Source organism: Somniosus microcephalus, chromosome 10 (assembly GCF_052327205.1).
Source record: "Somniosus microcephalus isolate GS21.2 chromosome 10, FLI_Smic_1.0, whole genome shotgun sequence".
NCBI lineage: Eukaryota > Metazoa > Chordata > Chondrichthyes > Squaliformes > Somniosidae > Somniosus > Somniosus microcephalus.
In genome coordinates, this window is record NC_140996.1 from 177502526 (window position 1) to 177520247 (window position 17722).

At 48.0% G+C, this 17722-nt stretch overlaps 1 protein-coding gene across 8 annotated transcripts in view; it reads right to left on the reverse strand.

Moving 5' to 3' along the window:
• atp8a2 (ATPase phospholipid transporting 8A2) overlaps positions 1-17722 on the reverse strand; it is a 696532-nt gene that overhangs the window by 127979 nt on the left and 550831 nt on the right. For all 8 annotated transcript variants that reach the window (XM_085999230.1, XM_085999235.1, XM_085999229.1 and 5 more), the window contains one exon: positions 575-649. In XM_085999230.1, the coding sequence (XP_085855356.1) occupies positions 575-649 (75 nt within the window). The remainder of the gene's footprint in view (positions 1-574; positions 650-17722) is intronic.

The window sequence follows — 17722 nt, forward strand, 5'->3', positions numbered from 1 at the left end:
CAAAGTGAAAAACAACTTGTATTTACACAGCACTTTTAATGTAAAAAGGGTCCCAAGGTGCTTCACAAATAGAGAGAAGTAAGAGAAAGGGATACCAAGCCAGGAAGAGAGCTGATTGAAAGTATGGTTGAAAAATGTGTTTTGAGAATGTTTTTAAAGGTGGAGAGGCAGAGGTGTATAGAAACAGAGATTCAGAAAAAATAGCAGACATCAATGTGTGTAACAACTTGGCTCAGATGGTAGCATTCTCACCTCTGCCGGTAGGTATAGGGTTGGGTGGCATGGCTTCAGCTCATAATCTAAGCCAACACTCCAGTGCAATAACGATGGAGTGCTGCACTGTTGCTGGTGCCACCCTTTAGGACAAAATGTTAAACCAGCGTCCTGTGTGCTTGTTTTGATGGTTCAGGTGGATGTTAGCCCTGAGGAGTGTTACACCCGTTCCCACATAAGGTTAAGTTTTAGTGCACAAGAGGTGTGGGCCTGTTAATGGAAGTTGCTTTATGCGGCAAGCGATAGTAAAGAAACGTTGGTAGAGGGCCCGCATTGTAACACAGTGTTTGGATGTACTTACCACATTATAGAGGCCGATACACCACCGCTCAAAGAGAATCTGCCCTGAAAACCCATTGACAAATGCAAACCAAAGCTGTAACAGAAAAAAAATCAACAGTTTATTCCTGAATTGTCCGTCATCAGTAAGATAACAGGTGCTTAGAAAACAGGAGATTATTTCCTAATAAAAATGGGTATGTTATTTCAGTAAAATCCTCTTTCCCCACCATTAGCTAACACAATTTGGAATTAGTTATTGCAAAATATACCTGCCGTTCTGTTTTTTAAAAAAAAGTCACTGTCATAAGAAATACTACTGCGTGCCACATGAAATGGTATTCAGGTCCCGTGGAATCACACCCAGCATGGGTCATCATCACTTTCAGAGGAATGGGAGAGTAACCAGGAAACAAGAGGGGAAAATGCTATCTCTGTCATGCTACTCCTATGCTGGCTGCAACATTGGCCCCACACAGACAAAAAAAAATGAAAACGTTCATGGACAGTCACATGCTTATAACCATTCTTTGGATGAGACTACGCCTGTTCAGGTGGACATAACAGATTCTATGGGAGCTAAATTGGATAGCCCCCGAAAACGGGCACGTGGATCATGATGCGTGGTTAACCTGCAACCGTTGATTGAAATGCAGGCAACACACCAATTTCGTGCTGCCTGCTCAATAGAATGATTTCTATGCAGCTAGCGCTAACCCTGCTGTTGATTGGCTGCACGCATCAGCAGGGAACCCAAAATTGTAACTTCCTAGCACCACTTAAAGCTAGCCTTCACTGCTTAAAGCTAGCCTGCACCTCTTAAATGGGAGGTGCATTGTGGCTGGAGCAGGTACTGGGAGGCATGCAGGAAGTGAATCTGACATGCAAAACTGTGAGGAATGGCACAACATGGGAGACAGCAGGCTCCAAGGTTTTTGGATGCTGCACTGGAGATCTTGGTGGAGGATGTGCAGAGGAGGAGAGATGTCCTGTATCCGCAGGGGGGCAGGAGGCCCTCCAGACACATGGTCAAAAGGCAGTGGGAGCAGATAGCCATGGAGGTCAATGCCATGAGTCAAAGGCGAGGTCCTGGATGCAGTGCCGCAAGAAGTTCAATGACCTCACACGAGTGGTCAAGGTCAGTGAATGCATCTTCAAATGCCATATCCCACCATCTGCAACACTAGCCTCAGCCACGGCTCAATTCATCACACCCCCATCGCTCACCTAACAACAATCTCTATCAATCAGGACTCATACCTAACATTCATAGCTTCACCTTACCCTCACACACTTGGCACTGCAGAAAGGCTCACAACAACATCTCACAGCTTGCACATACTGCCAGCTATTATCCATGACAGCCACATTACCCAAACAGATTGCATGACACTCTCTGACACATTTCCCTCTCTCTTGCAGGACAAGGTGGCACACAAACGTAGGGAGGAGCTAACCGGAGGGGGACAGGGGCATGTGCATGTCCTAACCCCCATGGAGGAGACAGTGCTGGCCATGATTGAAACTGCCACTGCTGAGGCCATGACCAGCGGCGGGGCTGAAACCATCGAAGATGGTGGTATCCTCATACCTAATCCTCCTTCTCACAACCCACTACCCCCTCATCCGACAATCTCTCCTGATTTACAAGCTGCAGATGGTGTAAGCATGCACCTCATAATCCCCCTCACCGCCCCCTCCCTCAACGCGCAACCACCAGCTCAGATACTGACGCTGCGTGTATCTTAGAGGGTAGATTAGAGGTGGGATCTGCACATGGTGAGACACCGGGCATGAGAGTGCTGTAGCCAGGGCAGGGGACAAGGATATCACAGGTACCAACTCGCCGGAAGGAGAGTTGGCACACAGGTTCTGCTGTAGAAGACTCAGATGAGGACTTTAATGGGCCAGGCTACAGAAGGCGGCTAAAACAACAGAAAATGCTGGAAACACTCAGCAGGCCAGGCAGCATCTGTGGAGAGAGAAACAGAGTTAACGTTTCAGGTCTGGGACCCTTCATCAGAACTGGAAAAAGCTGGAGATGTAACAGATATTAAGCAGGTGCAGAGACAGGGTGGGGGGGGGGGGGTTAGGAGGGGAGGAAAAAATAGAAAGAACATCCTGTACTTTTGTAAAAGGCAGGAAAGATAAAATGTTGCAAATGGGAATGGCAAAAATCATACTGCATGAAAAATGGGGGCAGGGATAATTATCTGAAATTGTTGAACTCAATGTTGAGTCCGGCAGGCTGCAAAGTGCCCAATCGAAAGATGAGGTGTCGTTCCTCGAGCTTACGTTGAGCTTCACTGGAACAATGCAATAGCCCGAGGACAGAGAGATCAGAGTGGGAGTGAAGCGGTGAATTAAAGTGACAGGCGACCGGAAGCTCAGGGTCACCTGTACGGACTGAACGGAGGTGTTCCGCAAAGCGGTCACCCAATCTGCGTTTGGTCTCCCCAATGTAGAGGAGACCGCATCGTGAGCAGCGAATACAGTATATTAAATTGCAAGAAGTACAAGTAAATCGCTGTTTCACCTGGAAGGGGTGTTTGGGGCCCTGGACAGTGGGAAGGGAGGAGGTAAAAGGGCATGTGTTGCATCTCCTGCGCTTGCACGGGAAGGTGCCAGGTGAAGGAGCAGGGCTGTTGGGGGTGATTGAGGAGTGGACCAGGGTGTCGTGGAGGGAGCGGTCCCTTCAGAATGCTGAAAGGGGAGGTGAGGGGAAGATGTGTTTGGTGGTGGGATCACGTTGGAGGTGGCGGAAATGGCGGAGGATGATCCGTTGAATGTGGAGGCTGGTGGGGTGAAAGGTGAGGACAAGGGGAACCCTATCGTGGTTCTGGGAGGGAGGGGCAGGGGTGAGAGCAGAAGTGCGGGAAATAGAACGGACACGGTCAAGGGTCCCAGACCTGAAACGTTAACTCTGTTTCTCTCTCCACGGATGCTGCCTGGCCTGCTGAGTGTTTCCAGCATTTTTTGTTGTTGTTTCAGATTTCCAGCATCCGCAATATTTTGCAATTATACAGAAGGCGGCTGATGGGTATGCACAACGAAATGCTTGATGCATTGGGAAGCCTGCCAGAAAGCCTGCCTTGAATGTCAAGGAGCATGGAGGAGTCTGGCATCAACCTCACACAGGGCTTTGCGCAAAGCTTGGAGCCCCATCCTTTTCACCATGGAAGTGGTGGCCAATTCCATTCGCACACTTGTGGACCCAACCATGATGCAGTATTTGATGGCCGATGTTGCAACTTCCATTGCAGCAGAAGCAGCAGCCACCCAATATCTGAGTGCTGCATGGAAGTTCAGACTGCTGTCATGCAAGGTCAGCTTGCTGCCATGCAAGCGGAGACTGCTGTCACCACGGTTGTGGATTACAGTGTTCAAAGAGGCTTGCAGGGTGTCACAGCAGTCCAGCAATCTGTCCTCCAACAGATTACTAGGATTGCTGAGGCGCCTCCTGGGGGAGTGGCAGTGGCTCCATGGAGCACAAACCTGCTGCTCTCTCAGGATGACAGCATTCGTCCTCCCACCCCTGCCACTCCACCAGTGCCCTTGCTGTTGCCCGTCAGTGAGCCAGCCCAGACTGCTGCCTCCCATGCCGAGATGCTGCAATCTGCAGCCGGGCCCTTTAGGCCCAGAGCTGCTCAAGGTTGTCCTCCAAGGCCATCTGCAGACTCCTCCACTGATGGTTAGCAGCCTTCCACCAGCCATGCTGCAGCCACTGGGGTAGCACTGCATAGGAGCACTAGGACAGGCAAAGGCACACGGAAGACAGGCACTAAGGGAATGCACAAGGATGATCAGTTTACATTTGTAGGCAATATGCCACGATTTGATTTATAAATTTGGTTTGGAATGTTTATTTTCTGGTGGCTTTTATTTCTGCATTGTGGCCAAGTGGATGCTGTGATGGTCAGTGACAGAGGGAAGGCAAGGTGTGGGAATGTTGGTGAATGGGGAATGGGGTTGCAGTTACTGGTATCACACTCGAATTAGCTTTTAATGGACAACCCAGATAGAAAGGGGCTGTCTAGGTTGCCTCCTCCCTTCCCCCTCCTCATGCTCCAGTATATGGCAGAGTTGACATGCAGCGTCTGCAAAGCGATGTCCGTGCAGTCAATGGCACCCTGCATCACGGGGAATCCTGAAATCCTAGCAAAGTCCCGTGCTCGCTTCGCCTGCTGGTCTCTGGCAACACAGAATGAAATGTAATTAGCTCTCTTTGAATAGAGAGCCTCAGTGGCAACCCTTGCACAACAGTGGACGGCAAACTGCGAGATGTTGCAAATATCTCCAGCTCCAGCCTGAAAGGATCCAGATGCATAAAAGTTCACCTTCACAGCCACTGGCAATGTGGTCCTTGCACTGCTCGGAGGTTGCAGTTGTGGCTGCAGCAGGTGGCAGATTTCAGTGAGGACGTCCTTTTTGAAGCACAGATGTCTCGCACATTGTTCTTCACTGAGGTTCAGGCAGGAGAATTGCTCCCCAAACACCCTGGGCAGATATGGCTTTCTGCTGAGAGCCCTTTTCCCCCTCCTCGCTCTTCTAGCAGCTTGCCCCAATCTGTGGGGCCTCTGCTCATTCTCCCAGTAATGCTGCATTCCAAGTGGAATACCTGCTACTGTACCGGTGTCTGGGAGCAACTGGGGTTTGTGCAGAAGCCTTGAAGTCAGGAAAAAGTCCTTCACCATCGGCCACACCACTCCCTGTAGCGTTTGGCACATTGAAAGAACTATGGAAAGCACCAAACACTTGTATAATCGTAGCAACAGCCAGAAGAAATCAACCAGCAACTAACCTGTAGATAGTTGATGGTCCCTTTAAAAAGCGCTGGTGGGGGTCCTCATGCTGCATAACGCATGTTCAACTGTGCAAAGTTAAGAGAGGGCGTAGGCTGGAGCGGTGAGCTCCAAAATGGCACCGCTAGCCTCAAATTGACTTCATGATCTACCTGCTCTGCATACTTCTGGTGGAGGTTAACTGCGCGCGTCAATGCCCTCACCAAGACGGCATCCAGCGCGATTCGCGGCTGAAGTGGTCCCCGAATGGCACCCGTAGTGCTTAAATATCGGGTGTTACTGAGCCCAATTTAATGCCCTATTTGAGGAGGAGCTGTGGAGTTCTCTCAATGTCATGGCCAACAACATTCCTGCTAAGCTGCGCGGCCGCCTGAAGGTCCCGACCAGGCTGCTCACCGGCATTTCAGTGGAAATAACCGTGCATGGGCAAAAAATTGAATGGGCCGCACAGCCAGTTAAAGGGCCTACGCACCAAAACAAATACAGGGAACACTGATGTCCAACATTTATTTTTTCTCAACCAACACCACCTAAACATATTATCTGGTCATTTATCTTATTGCTGTTTGTGGGATCTTGCTATGCACAGATTGGCTATCATGTTTGCCGACGTAACAACAGTGACTATTCATCTAAACTAATTCATTGGTTTTGAAGAGCTCGAAATGTCCCGAGAACATGAAAGGTGCTACATAAATGCAAGGTTTTCCCTTACATAGAGCCAGCACTATGAAAAGGCTATGCAATAACAGAATCAAACAAATTGAAGTAAGTGTGTAAGTTATAAGCTTAAAAAGATTGTTTACTTGTGTGATTAAGACTGAGACACATTTTGGGTTCAATGTCATGATGTGCTAAAGTTCCACCCTATCACGTTTTAAACATCTACTGCTGCACAGCACCAAGACTGAGTTAGTCTGCATATAAACAACTTTTATTGCCATTTACTTGGGCCACTGTAAAGGAAAACTGCAATCAACCCTCTATAGGCAAGAAGCTGCAACTAAGAAACAAATACATTTGCTATTCACACTTTCATCCTATGTATCTATTTATATAAAACCAATACATATGCAAACATTTTGTCCATCACACTCAGGTGCCAATTTAGTTACAGGTGAAAAACATAACAAAATGCCAGTAATTATATTCTGGTTGCTTTTGGCTGGTCGGAGACTGAAAATAGCCAGCATTTTCCAATCCTCTCTGTGCAACAATTAAACTGGCCAGCTATTAAGATGTGGCAATGTAGGTACACAGCTGCAGCTTAACAGCATAACATTCCTCTCCTTGCAAAACAACACATCATCTCACTTACCATGAGCAATGTTACTGGAGATCTACTAGTATATATCTATAGTCTGTAATTCAACTATTATAGTCTTGCATATAAGCAAACTTCTTGGATAACATTTACTTCCTGCAACATCACATTTCTGCCATCACTCTTTTCCAGTCACACTTTGCTGATTGACTTAAAGTAAAACACCAATAAATCAGAAATGAAGAGGTACGCTATGTATGAATCAAAAGTGACAAAGGTGGTGAGAAAGCCACCAATGAGAAACTACTAAGGATTTCTGAAAGCATCCAATCCTGAATGCCCAATGTCAAGAGAACCTACCAATAAAAGAAAGCTTTCAGCAAGCATTTTTTAACACAAATAGTAGTAAAAATCTGGAACAATCCCTTTAAAAGGCTGTGGATACTCAGACAATTTTGAAAGAGGTGGCCATTAGAATAGTGGGCGCATTGGTTGTCATCTTCCAAAATTCTATAGATTCTGGAACAGTTCCTGCAGATTGGAGGATAGCAAATGTAACCCCGCTATTTAAGAAAGGAGAGAGAAAACGGGGAACTACAGACCTGTTCGCCTCACCTCAGTAGCTGGGAAAATGCTGGAATCTGTTATAAAGGATGCAATAACTGGGCACTTAGAAACTAATAGTAAGATTGGGCAGAGTCAACATGGATTTATTTATGAAAGGGAAATCCTGTTTGACAAACCTATTGGAGTTCTTTGAGGATGTAACTAGTGGAGTAGACAAAGGGGACGGGATGTGGTATATCTGGATTTTCAGAAGACCTTCGATAAGGTCCCAAACAAGAGGTTGGTGAACAAAATTAGGGCACAAGGAATTGGGGGTAATATACTAGCATGGATTGAGAATTGGTTAACAGACAGAAAACAAAGAGTAGGGATAAACGGGTCTTTTACAGGATGGCAGGCTGTGACTAGTGGGGTACCGCAAGGATCGGTGCTTGGGCCCCAGCTATTCACAATCTATATCAATGATTTGGATGAGGGGACTAAATGTAACATTTCCAAATTTGCTGATGATACAAAGCTAGGTGGCAGTGTCAGTTGTGAAGAGGATGTGAAGAGGCTTCAAGGGGATTTCGACAGGCTCAGTGAGTGGGCGAGAACATGGCAGATGGATTATAATGTGGATAAATGTGAAGTTATCCACTTTGGTAGAAAAAATAGAAAGGCAGAGTATTTCCTAAATGGTGAACGATTGGGGAATGCAGATGCTCAAAGGGACCTGGGTGTCCTTGTACATGAGTCACTGAAAGTGAATGTGCAGGTGCAGCAAGCCATTAGGAAGGAAAATGGTATGCTGGCCTTCATTACAAGAGGATTTGAGTACAGGACTAAAGAAGTCTTACTCCAATTATTTCGGGCCTTGGTGAGACCACACCTGGAGTACTGTGTACAATTTTGGTCTCCTTACCTAAGGAAGGATATAATTGCCACAGAGTGAGTACAGCGAATGTTCACGAGATTGATTCCTGGGATGGCGGGACTGTCGTATGAGAAGAGATTGAGTAAACTAGGCCTGTATTCTCTTGAATTCAGAAGAATGAGAGGGGATCTCATTGAAGCATACAAAATTATTACAGGACTTGATAGGATGGATGCTGGGAGAATGTTTCCCTTAGCTGCGGAGTCTAGAACCAGGGGCCACAGCCTCAAGATAAAGAGTAGGCCATTCAGGACCCAGATGAGAAGAAATTTCTTCACACAGAGTGTGGTGGATCTTTGGAATTCTCTACCCCAGCGGGCTGTGAAGGCGGTCATTGGGTATATTCAAAACAGAAGTCGATAGATTTCTGACTAGTAAGGGCATCAAGGGATATGGCGATAGGGCCGGTGAATGGAGTTGAGGCAAAAGATCAGCCATGATCTCATTGAATGGCGGAGCAGGCTCGAAGGGCCGAATGGCCTACTCCTGCTCCTATTTCTTATGTTCTTAGTATATACTGCTGAGTGGGCTAGCTATTGCCTGGTTTACTGGCAAATTGAACACTCTAGAGCCAGGTAACGGAAGACGCTGCCCTCAGCCCCATCCCCCCCTCAAAAAGAGTAAAAAAGGACAGAGAGCAGGCTGACTGGGAAACCCCAATAGGCAACAGAGCTAATACATAAAAACATAAAAAATAAGAAATAGGAGCAGGAGAAGGCCACTCGGTCCTTTGAGCATGCTCCACCATTTAATAAGATCATGGCCGATCTTCTACCTCAACTCCACCTTTCCGCACTATCCCCAAATCCCTTGATTCCCTTAGTATCCAAAAATCTATTGATCTCTGTCTTGAATATACTCAACGACTGAGCATCCAAAGCTCTCTGGGGTAGAAAATTCCAAAGATTCACCACCCTCTGAGTGAAGACATTTCTCCTCATCTCAGTCCTAAATGGCTGACCCCTTATTCTGAGTCCATGACCCCTAGTTCTAGACTCCCCAGCCAGGGGAAACAACCTCCCAGCATCTACCCTGTCAAGCCCCTTAAGAAATTTTTGTTTCAGTGAGATCACCTCTCATTCTTCTAAACTCTAGAGAATATAGCCCTAGTCTACTCAATCTCTTCTCATAGGACAATCCCCTCATCCCAGGAATACTGTAAAAACCCATGGGTGGTAACTGGATAGCGCACTGGGAGTTAGATATTAGCCTTTTACCCCTGGGTCTTGGGTTCAAACCCAAACCAGTGCGATGAGATGAATGTCTCCTTTTGTCTACAAGTTATAAGTTTGGCCAGTCCTAAATCAGATCCTATTGGGCATATACATACAGCAAAAAACAGCCCAACACTGCCGCTAATTCAACACTAATTGGCAATATCACTCGGGCAGGTCTAAGGATGATAGGTGCAGGAAATGGATTAAACACCACACAAATGTACAGGTGCTTGGGAGGTTGGGGTTGAAGTAATTCTTGTGGCAGAGTAGAGGGAGCTTCGCTCTCAATCTATTACTGACCTTGGGGTTGGAAGTGCAAACTGTTCTATTCCTATTGTACTATCATCCGTTACCTTGATGAGCACAACAAAACATGGGTTTGTCCTACAATTTACTGTCACTGAACACTTGAATCTTCCTCTTTACTGAATTTTAATAATAGGTAGTTTGTTTGCTGTAATTTGTATTTGTGGTCATCCACCATATAGTAGTCAGGAAAATGGAAATCGCAGTATGCATTATTTATCCATCCTCAATTCAAGGAGGAAGGGGCCACAAATAAGCAATAAATCTGCATGGGTAGGGGTGGGAATATCTCAGTTGCCATCTCAAAGTTCAAAAGGTCTTGACCTTGCAATTTGACCAGACTTGGTTCACTTCAAGGACTGAAACTCTACTTTTCCCATCATGTCATTACCTGCTGATATAAACTTAAAAAAAGACTCCAATTGCCTGTTCACATAAATCACCTTGTCATTCAAGCCTTTTCCTTTGCAGCTGATGTAAATAGCATTACATTTCTAACCCCTGACCAATGAACTGGCTTGTGTATGTGCTGGTTTAATCTCTGAACTGCAGTCTACTCAGAGTTCACTGTAAGCAGCCGACCTCAGCTCTACTTCACTGGTTGATGGGTCATGTGACTTTCTGCTTCATGCTTTCATTTGGAATGACGCTGGCTATTGCATTAACTCTTTTGTAGTTTTTTTTGGTGCTTTGGAGAAATGAACATGTTTTCTTCAAATGCATTTTTCTAAAATGAAACTGTAAAATACATTATTCCTTCGACAAATATGACAACAGAATTTTATTGTAGGGAGGATAACTTTCACATGTCATGCCCACCATCCAACTGATTAAAAATGAAAGATTCCTGGTTTGAACCAGTCAAAACAAATGAACACAAAAAATCTCTCAATTCGTTTACTCAATGAACCTACAGTAGTGAGCTACAAACATACAGTTCCAATACTCAGGCAAATTGTTATAGGACTTTACGGTGACCTTGTGTCCCTTATTAACAGCTGGTGTCAATGTTACATCTTAGTCAATTTATTGGCCCTGAAATTGCGATGTCTGTGATGGTGTACTCTGAATACACAGTCATATTCCCTTTGGAATGGCCCACAAGTTCGGCATTTCCGCATGCGCAAAATCTGGAACTTGTGGCATCAATGTACGCGTTGACAGGCTATCCGCGGGGTTCTGAAAAAGCAATCGCTGGCGCAGAGTTAGACTATTTGCCCAGTGACTGGCCAGCAATTGCTGACAAAATCTAACGATTGATGCAAGCAGGCGCATGGCCTGCTTGCATCAGTGTAAGGTGATATCTAAGGCTTAAACATTTTCATATTGTAAATTATGCACATACACTGTATTAAATGAGTTTATGCAAATATTGGCCTGGGTTACAGTTTTAATTGAAATAGAATTCTGCTTATTGATTGAAGGACTGGGCCCACATGATCCCAGGTACGCTTCCGAACCGCCTGCATCCCTGGGATCCATGGGCATTATGCTGCCCTCCGCCTCGAGGCCTGAGACTACAAGTTTTCGCAGCCCGGGCGCCAGGAGGTACTTTCGTAATTGTTTCACGGGTCGGAGGCATACTCCGGAGGTATGCCTCTGACCGCAATTTCTAGCCCATTAGTTTTGCCCATGAGAACGCCAGGGTTTGCATTAACTTATTGCTCTTATCCCCATGTTTATGTTGGCTATGGTGTCAGGTTCTTCAGTGTGAATGTAGTGTGGCAGTAGCACTGTAACGCCTATTCCCACACCCAAAAAAAATCAAGTTGACAGTCAACCCGTTCGGCCACCAATACCACACACTTCTGATTCAGAAGGATCTGGGTTTGATCCCCATACTTGGGTTTCAGCTCATTGTGATGAAATATATTCCATTCATCACTGCCTGTGACTGTGGTCGGTTTCAGTGTCATTTCCCTTCCCCCAGTCCTCATTGTATTATGTATTGGAATGTGCTGTGTGTAGGGCTCCGCCCATACCTGGCCCCTTTTGTAAGCTGGCTCAGTCTGGCCTCAGCCTCCAGAAGGAAGACATCTCTCTCTTTTACGTGTTACTTTCTAAGTTAATAAAAGCCTTGTTTTGTTTCGCTAACATCGAGTCTCGGAACTTATTGAGGCACATCAATTTTATTAACTTATTTTTCAACACTATGGACCAACTCCTGAAACCCGAACGTTTGGATTTGGATCAACATGCTCCGGACGCATCAGCACGCTTCGGACACTGGTTTGAGTGTATGGAATTCTTCCTGGACAATTCCGCAGCCGTCAAAGACGCTACGGACGCTGCGAGGATGAGACTCGGAATTCTGCGGAATTGGGTAAGCCACCGGGTTTACCCCCTCATCCAAGACGCCGATACGTACCTGGCCGCCTGCGACATCTTAAAGGCGCATTACCAGCAGCCTACGAATGAGGTGTATGCTAGGCATCTACTCGCTACTCGCGCACAGCGACCTGGGGAATCGGTGGAGGAGTTCCTAAGCATCCTGAAAATGCTTGGCAAAGACTGCAAGTGCCGAGATGTAAAAGCCGCAGTGTACACCGACGAGCTTGTTCGCGATGCCTTTATCACAGGCCTCAGCTCCACTTACATCCGGCAAAGACTGCTGGAAAAAACGGGGTTGGACCTGAAACAGGCTGCGGACACCGCGCGGTCCCTGGATGTGGCCCAGAGAAACTCGGACGCCTACTCTTCAGCCCGCGCCGTCCACGCCGCTACGTGCGCGCCGCCATCTTGGAAGGCATCTTCCCCGCCCGGCAGCCCGACACCGGCGGGGCCCAGCTCTCCCCCCAGAAGCCCTACGACAGCCGCGACGCGTCAGGGACCCAACTGCTACTTCTGCGGGCAGCCAAAGCACACCAGAAACCTGTGCCCGGCGAAAGGCGCCACCTGCTTTAAGTGCGGTAAGAAGGGGCACTTCGGGAAGGTGTGCAGAGGGAACCCCGCCGGAAAACCAACCGCCGGAAAACCCGCAACCGCCGCGTGTGTGCCGTGGGAGCGGCCATCTTGGACGCCATCTTGCCCGACCTCGTGGGGTCCGCCATCTTATGAGCAGACAGCGTGGACGCCATCTTGTATCGATCAGGGCCCTACAGTGGCATCGGTCACAGTGGACCAGACCAGGCCGCACCCGCTATCCAAATCAATGGTGGACATCGAGGTAAACGGGTGCCGGGTTAAATGCTTAATTGACAGTGGAAGCACGGAGAGTTTTATCCACCCTGAACTGGCACAGCAACTCTCCCTAAAGGTGGTCCCTACTCAGGGTACCATCTCTATGGCTGATAAAACCCAGACATCGACCATTCTGGGTTACTGCACGGTACAATTGGGCGTTAACGGAACTGTATACGATAATTTTAAAGTGTTAATCATGAAGAACCTATGTGCGAGCGTGATCTTGGGCCTGGATTTCCAGTGCAACCACCAAAGCATCACGCTCAAGTACGGTGGGTCCCAGCCGCCTCTCACAGTGTGCGGTCTGGCTACCCTGAAGGTAAAGCCACCTTCGCTATTCGCGAACCTTACCCCCAACTGCCGGCCAATAGCGACCAAAAGCAGGAGGTACAGCTGGGAGGACAGGCGGTTTATCGCGACCGAGGTAGACAGGCTCCTGAAAGAGCGCATTATTGAACGCAGCAACAGCCCGTGGCGCGCCCAAGTGGTAGTGGTAAGGGGTAGCGAGAAGAAACGGATGGTGATCGACTATAGTCAAACGATCAACAGGTACACCCAACTAGACGCCTACCCGCTACCCCGCATATCAGAAATGGTGAACCAAATCGCCCAATACCGGGTGTTCTCCACCATCGACCTCAAGTCAGCGTACCACCAGCTCCCTATCAGACCAGAGGACCGCCCGTACACCGCCTTCGAGGCGAACGGACGCCTCTACCAATTCCTCAGAGTCCCCTTTGGGGTGACGAATGGGGTCTCGGTCTTTCAGAGGGAGATGGACCGCATGGTCGATGACCATCACTTGCAGGCAACCTTCCCCTACCTCGACAACGTCACCATCTGCGGCCACAATCAGCAGGATCACGACTCGAACCTCGAGAGGTTCCTGGAAACCGCACAAAAACTCAACCTCACCTACGACGAGGACAAGTGCGTTTTCAACACCACGCGCCTCTGCATACTAGGCAGCGTGGTGGAGAATGGGGAAATCGGACCAGACCCCGACCGATTGCGCCCCCTACGGGAGCTGCCCCTGCCCAACACTCCCAAAGCCCTGAAAAGGTGCCTGGGGTTATTTTCTTATTATTCCCAATGGGTCCCCAACTACTCCGACAAAGCCCGCCCCCTCTTGAAAGCATCCTCTTTTCCGCTCTCTGCTGAGGCCCACGCCGCCTTCAAAAGCATTAAGCAGGATATTGAGCGGGCCACGCTACAGGCAGTGGACGAGAACACTCCATTTCAAGTGGAAAGTGATGCGTCTGACTTCGCCTTGGCGGCCACCCTCAACCAGGCGGGGCGGCCCGTAGCTTTCTTCTCGAGGACCCTCCAAGGCCCCGAGATCAGATACTCCTCCGTGGAAAAGGAGGCCCAAGCCATCGTGGAGGCAGTGCGCCACTGGCGCCACTACCTAGCCGGCAAACGCTTCACCCTACTTACCGACCAGCGGTCGGTAGCGTTTATGTTCAATAATAAACAGAGGGGGAAGATTAAAAATGATAAGATTCTTAGGTGGCGGATCGAGCTCTCCACCTTCGAGTACGACATCATTTACCGGCCAGGGGCCCTTAACGAATCCCCTGATGCCCTCTCACGAGGGATGTGTGCCAGCGCCACCGGGGATCGGCTACAGACCCTCCACAACGACCTCTGCCAGCCAGGGGTCACGCGGCTGTTCCACTTCATAAAGTCCCGTAACTTACCCTACTCGATTGAGGAAGTTCGGTCTCTGACCAGGAACTGCCGCACTTGCGCTGAGTGCAAGCCTCGGTTCTACCGCCCAGATAGAGCCCACTTAATCAAAGCTACACGGCCCTTTGAGCGGCTCAGCTTAGATTTCAAGGGCCCCTCCCGTCCGTCGACCGCAATGTTTACTTCCTGAACATTGTGGACGAATACTCCCGGTTCCCATTCGCCTTCCCCTGCCCAGACATGACCAGCGCCACGGTCATTAAATGCCTCAACAGCCTGTTCTGCCTGTTCGGTATGCCGAGCTACATCCATACGGATAGGGGGGCGTCCTTCATGAGTGAAGAGCTACGCCAGTACATGCTGTCCAAGGGGATCGCCACGAGCCATACCACCAGCTACAACCCCCGGGGTAACGGCCAGGTGGAGCGAGAGAACGGGACAGTGTGGAAAGCAGTCACTCTAGCTCTAAGGACCAAGGGCCTCCCTATCTCCCGCTGGCAGGAAGTCCTCTCGGATGTGCTCCATTCGATACGGTCGCTATTGTGTACGGCCACTAATGCCACGCCTCATGAACGTATGTTTGTCTTTCCCCGGAAATCCACCTCAGGTGTATCCATGCCATCATGGCTCTCCACCCCAGGTCCGGTACTCGTGCGAAGGCATGTGAGGGGCCACAAGACGGACCCTCTCGTGGAGCCAGTACACCTACTCCACGCCAACCCCCAATACGCATATGTCCGGCACGCCGACGGAAGGGAGGACACCGTGCCCATAAAAGACGTCGCCCCAGCCGGCATCGACAACAACCACGGCAATAGCAGCGACAACGATCACAGCAATTCTTACCCACCCACTACTCTTTCATCACCCTCGGAAGAACATCGACCAACGGCACCCCCACCAACTACCCCTTCAACAACCCTGGCGGCACCCCCGGCAGAGACCCAGGAGGCTACCGGGGACACCCAGCCGACACCCGCGGCACCACGTCGGTCGCAGAGGACTATCAAACCCCCGAACAGACTAAATCTATAGAAGGGGTGAATGTGATGAAATATATTCCATTCATCACTGCCTGTGACTGTGGTCGGTTTCAGTGTCATTTCCCTTCCCCCAGTCCTCATTGTATTATGTATTGGAATGTGCTGTGTGTAGGGCTCCGCCCATACCTGGCCCCTTTTGTAAGCTGGCTCAGTCTGGCCTCAGCCTCCAGAAGGAAGACATCTCTCTCTTTTACGTGTTACTTTCTAAGTTAATAAAAGCCTTGTTTTGTTTCGCTAACATCGAGTCTCGGAACTTATTGAGGCACATCACTCATAATCTGAAGTGATGCTCCAGGGGTGCAATGAGGGACGGCTGCAATGTTGAACGTTGGATGAGGTTAGGTCTGCCAGCTGCTGTGGCTCAAGTGGACACTGAAGATCCCATACCATTATTTGGCTAACTTTACTCCCTCAACCAATACAACAAATAAATAGATTAACTGATCATTTATCGCATGGCTGCTTGTGGGATGTTGCTGGAGCAGAATGGCTGCCGTGACTGACTGCATAAAAACAGTCACTGCACTTCAAAAGTAATTAATCGTGTGAAGCACTAAATAAATGCAAGTGGAAACAATGGCCCATAACTTCCGACAGGAGGCATCCTGTGTGCGGATGCCTCCTATCGGGAAAAAATCTACGCCCTTACCTGAAGGCTCCCGAGGTCCGGATTCTTCCACTCCTGGGCCTCTCCTGGTGCACGCGTGCAGAAGCCCAGGTATCCCAGGGGCGCAGGCGGGTCGCAAGCATCCCTGGGATCATGTGGGCCAGGCGAGCCAATGGGAGAAGGGAATCCCCCTTCATACTTTTGACAGCTTAGACCTATCAAAAGTATGAATGGGGATCACTGAAAAAAGACACTACAACATTCAATACATTTTAAAATTTCATGTTTTTAAAATGAGTTAAAATGACATTAAAGTAAATATTTTAAACAAAAAAAAATTAAAGTTTTTTACGGTGCTAAAAATAAACTTACCTTTTTTAAAAGTATTTTTACATTATAAATGAGTGAAAAAAAAATGTTTTTACTTTCTTAAACTCTTACATTGGTAAAAGCAGGCCTTATGCCTGCTTTTGCCAGGTGTAAGATTTTTAAGGGATTTCAGCAGGCGGAGGTTCTGCAGAAAGCGGGACACTCCACCCGCAGAAGCCCATCTCCAGGGCAGGCATCCGATCTGTCAAGAGGATTCTTGGCAGATCGGAAGTGCCAGTTTTCAGTGCATGCCTGAAACCGGCACTTGCGAGGTCCCTACGGGTGTGTACACAGCTCGTACACACCCGTAGGCATCGGAAATTACGGGCCAGTGTGACATCAGTATTATACCAATGTAAACACTGGCTGCACTCCAGACTCAACTTCTGTGAGTCTCAAGGCAGATGCCAGTGAGAGGACTTCAGCTCCTGCAATATCAATGGTTTATTTGCCATATGATTGGACTTCAAAGGATTGAAATCAACAATGCAGATGCTGCAGACCTCAGACTGATATTTGGAGCCTGCTTATATAAATACACTTTGGACAAAAGATAAATGGCAGGCTAGTCAGAATGCAATTTGTTAGAAACGACAGCTCCCAACATTGTCAGGGTACAAAGAGAATTCCCTCTTCCATTGGAATTTTAAGGTTTACATTTGAGTGCATTCACTTCAATTCAGCTGAGTAATTTGACTTTTTTTTTTATACATTGGAAATGGTCTCGATGCTTGGTACAAACTCACCATAATTATATAAATAATGACTAACAGAGATTTGACAGCTTGGAAAAAAACTAGTCAGAAGCAACTGGCTTTTGATTAATGCTGTTATTGGCATGCTTGACAGTGGACATCAGTTATATGGATGGTAGCTTTTACTCTGCTCTACGTCACAAGCTAGATTTGTCAAACATGCAGACATTACTACTGATCAACGCATCACATCAGCTGCTTCAAGTAAGAGAAGCAAAAGCAAAAGTCATCGATCCCTAAAGCAGTGAATTGGATCCATGTGAGCAAAGTTCTGAGTACCAGGATTGCCAAGAGTTCCTGGTGCTCAATCCTACCAGCTGTAACAAGACCAGTTTCAGCAATTGTCAGACAGATCATTATAGGATACCTACAAGGAGTCTTAATGGTTGTAGAAGGGGAAAAAAATAACACCCCCCCTCCTCCCCGAAATAACGTGTTTCAACCTGAGAGGT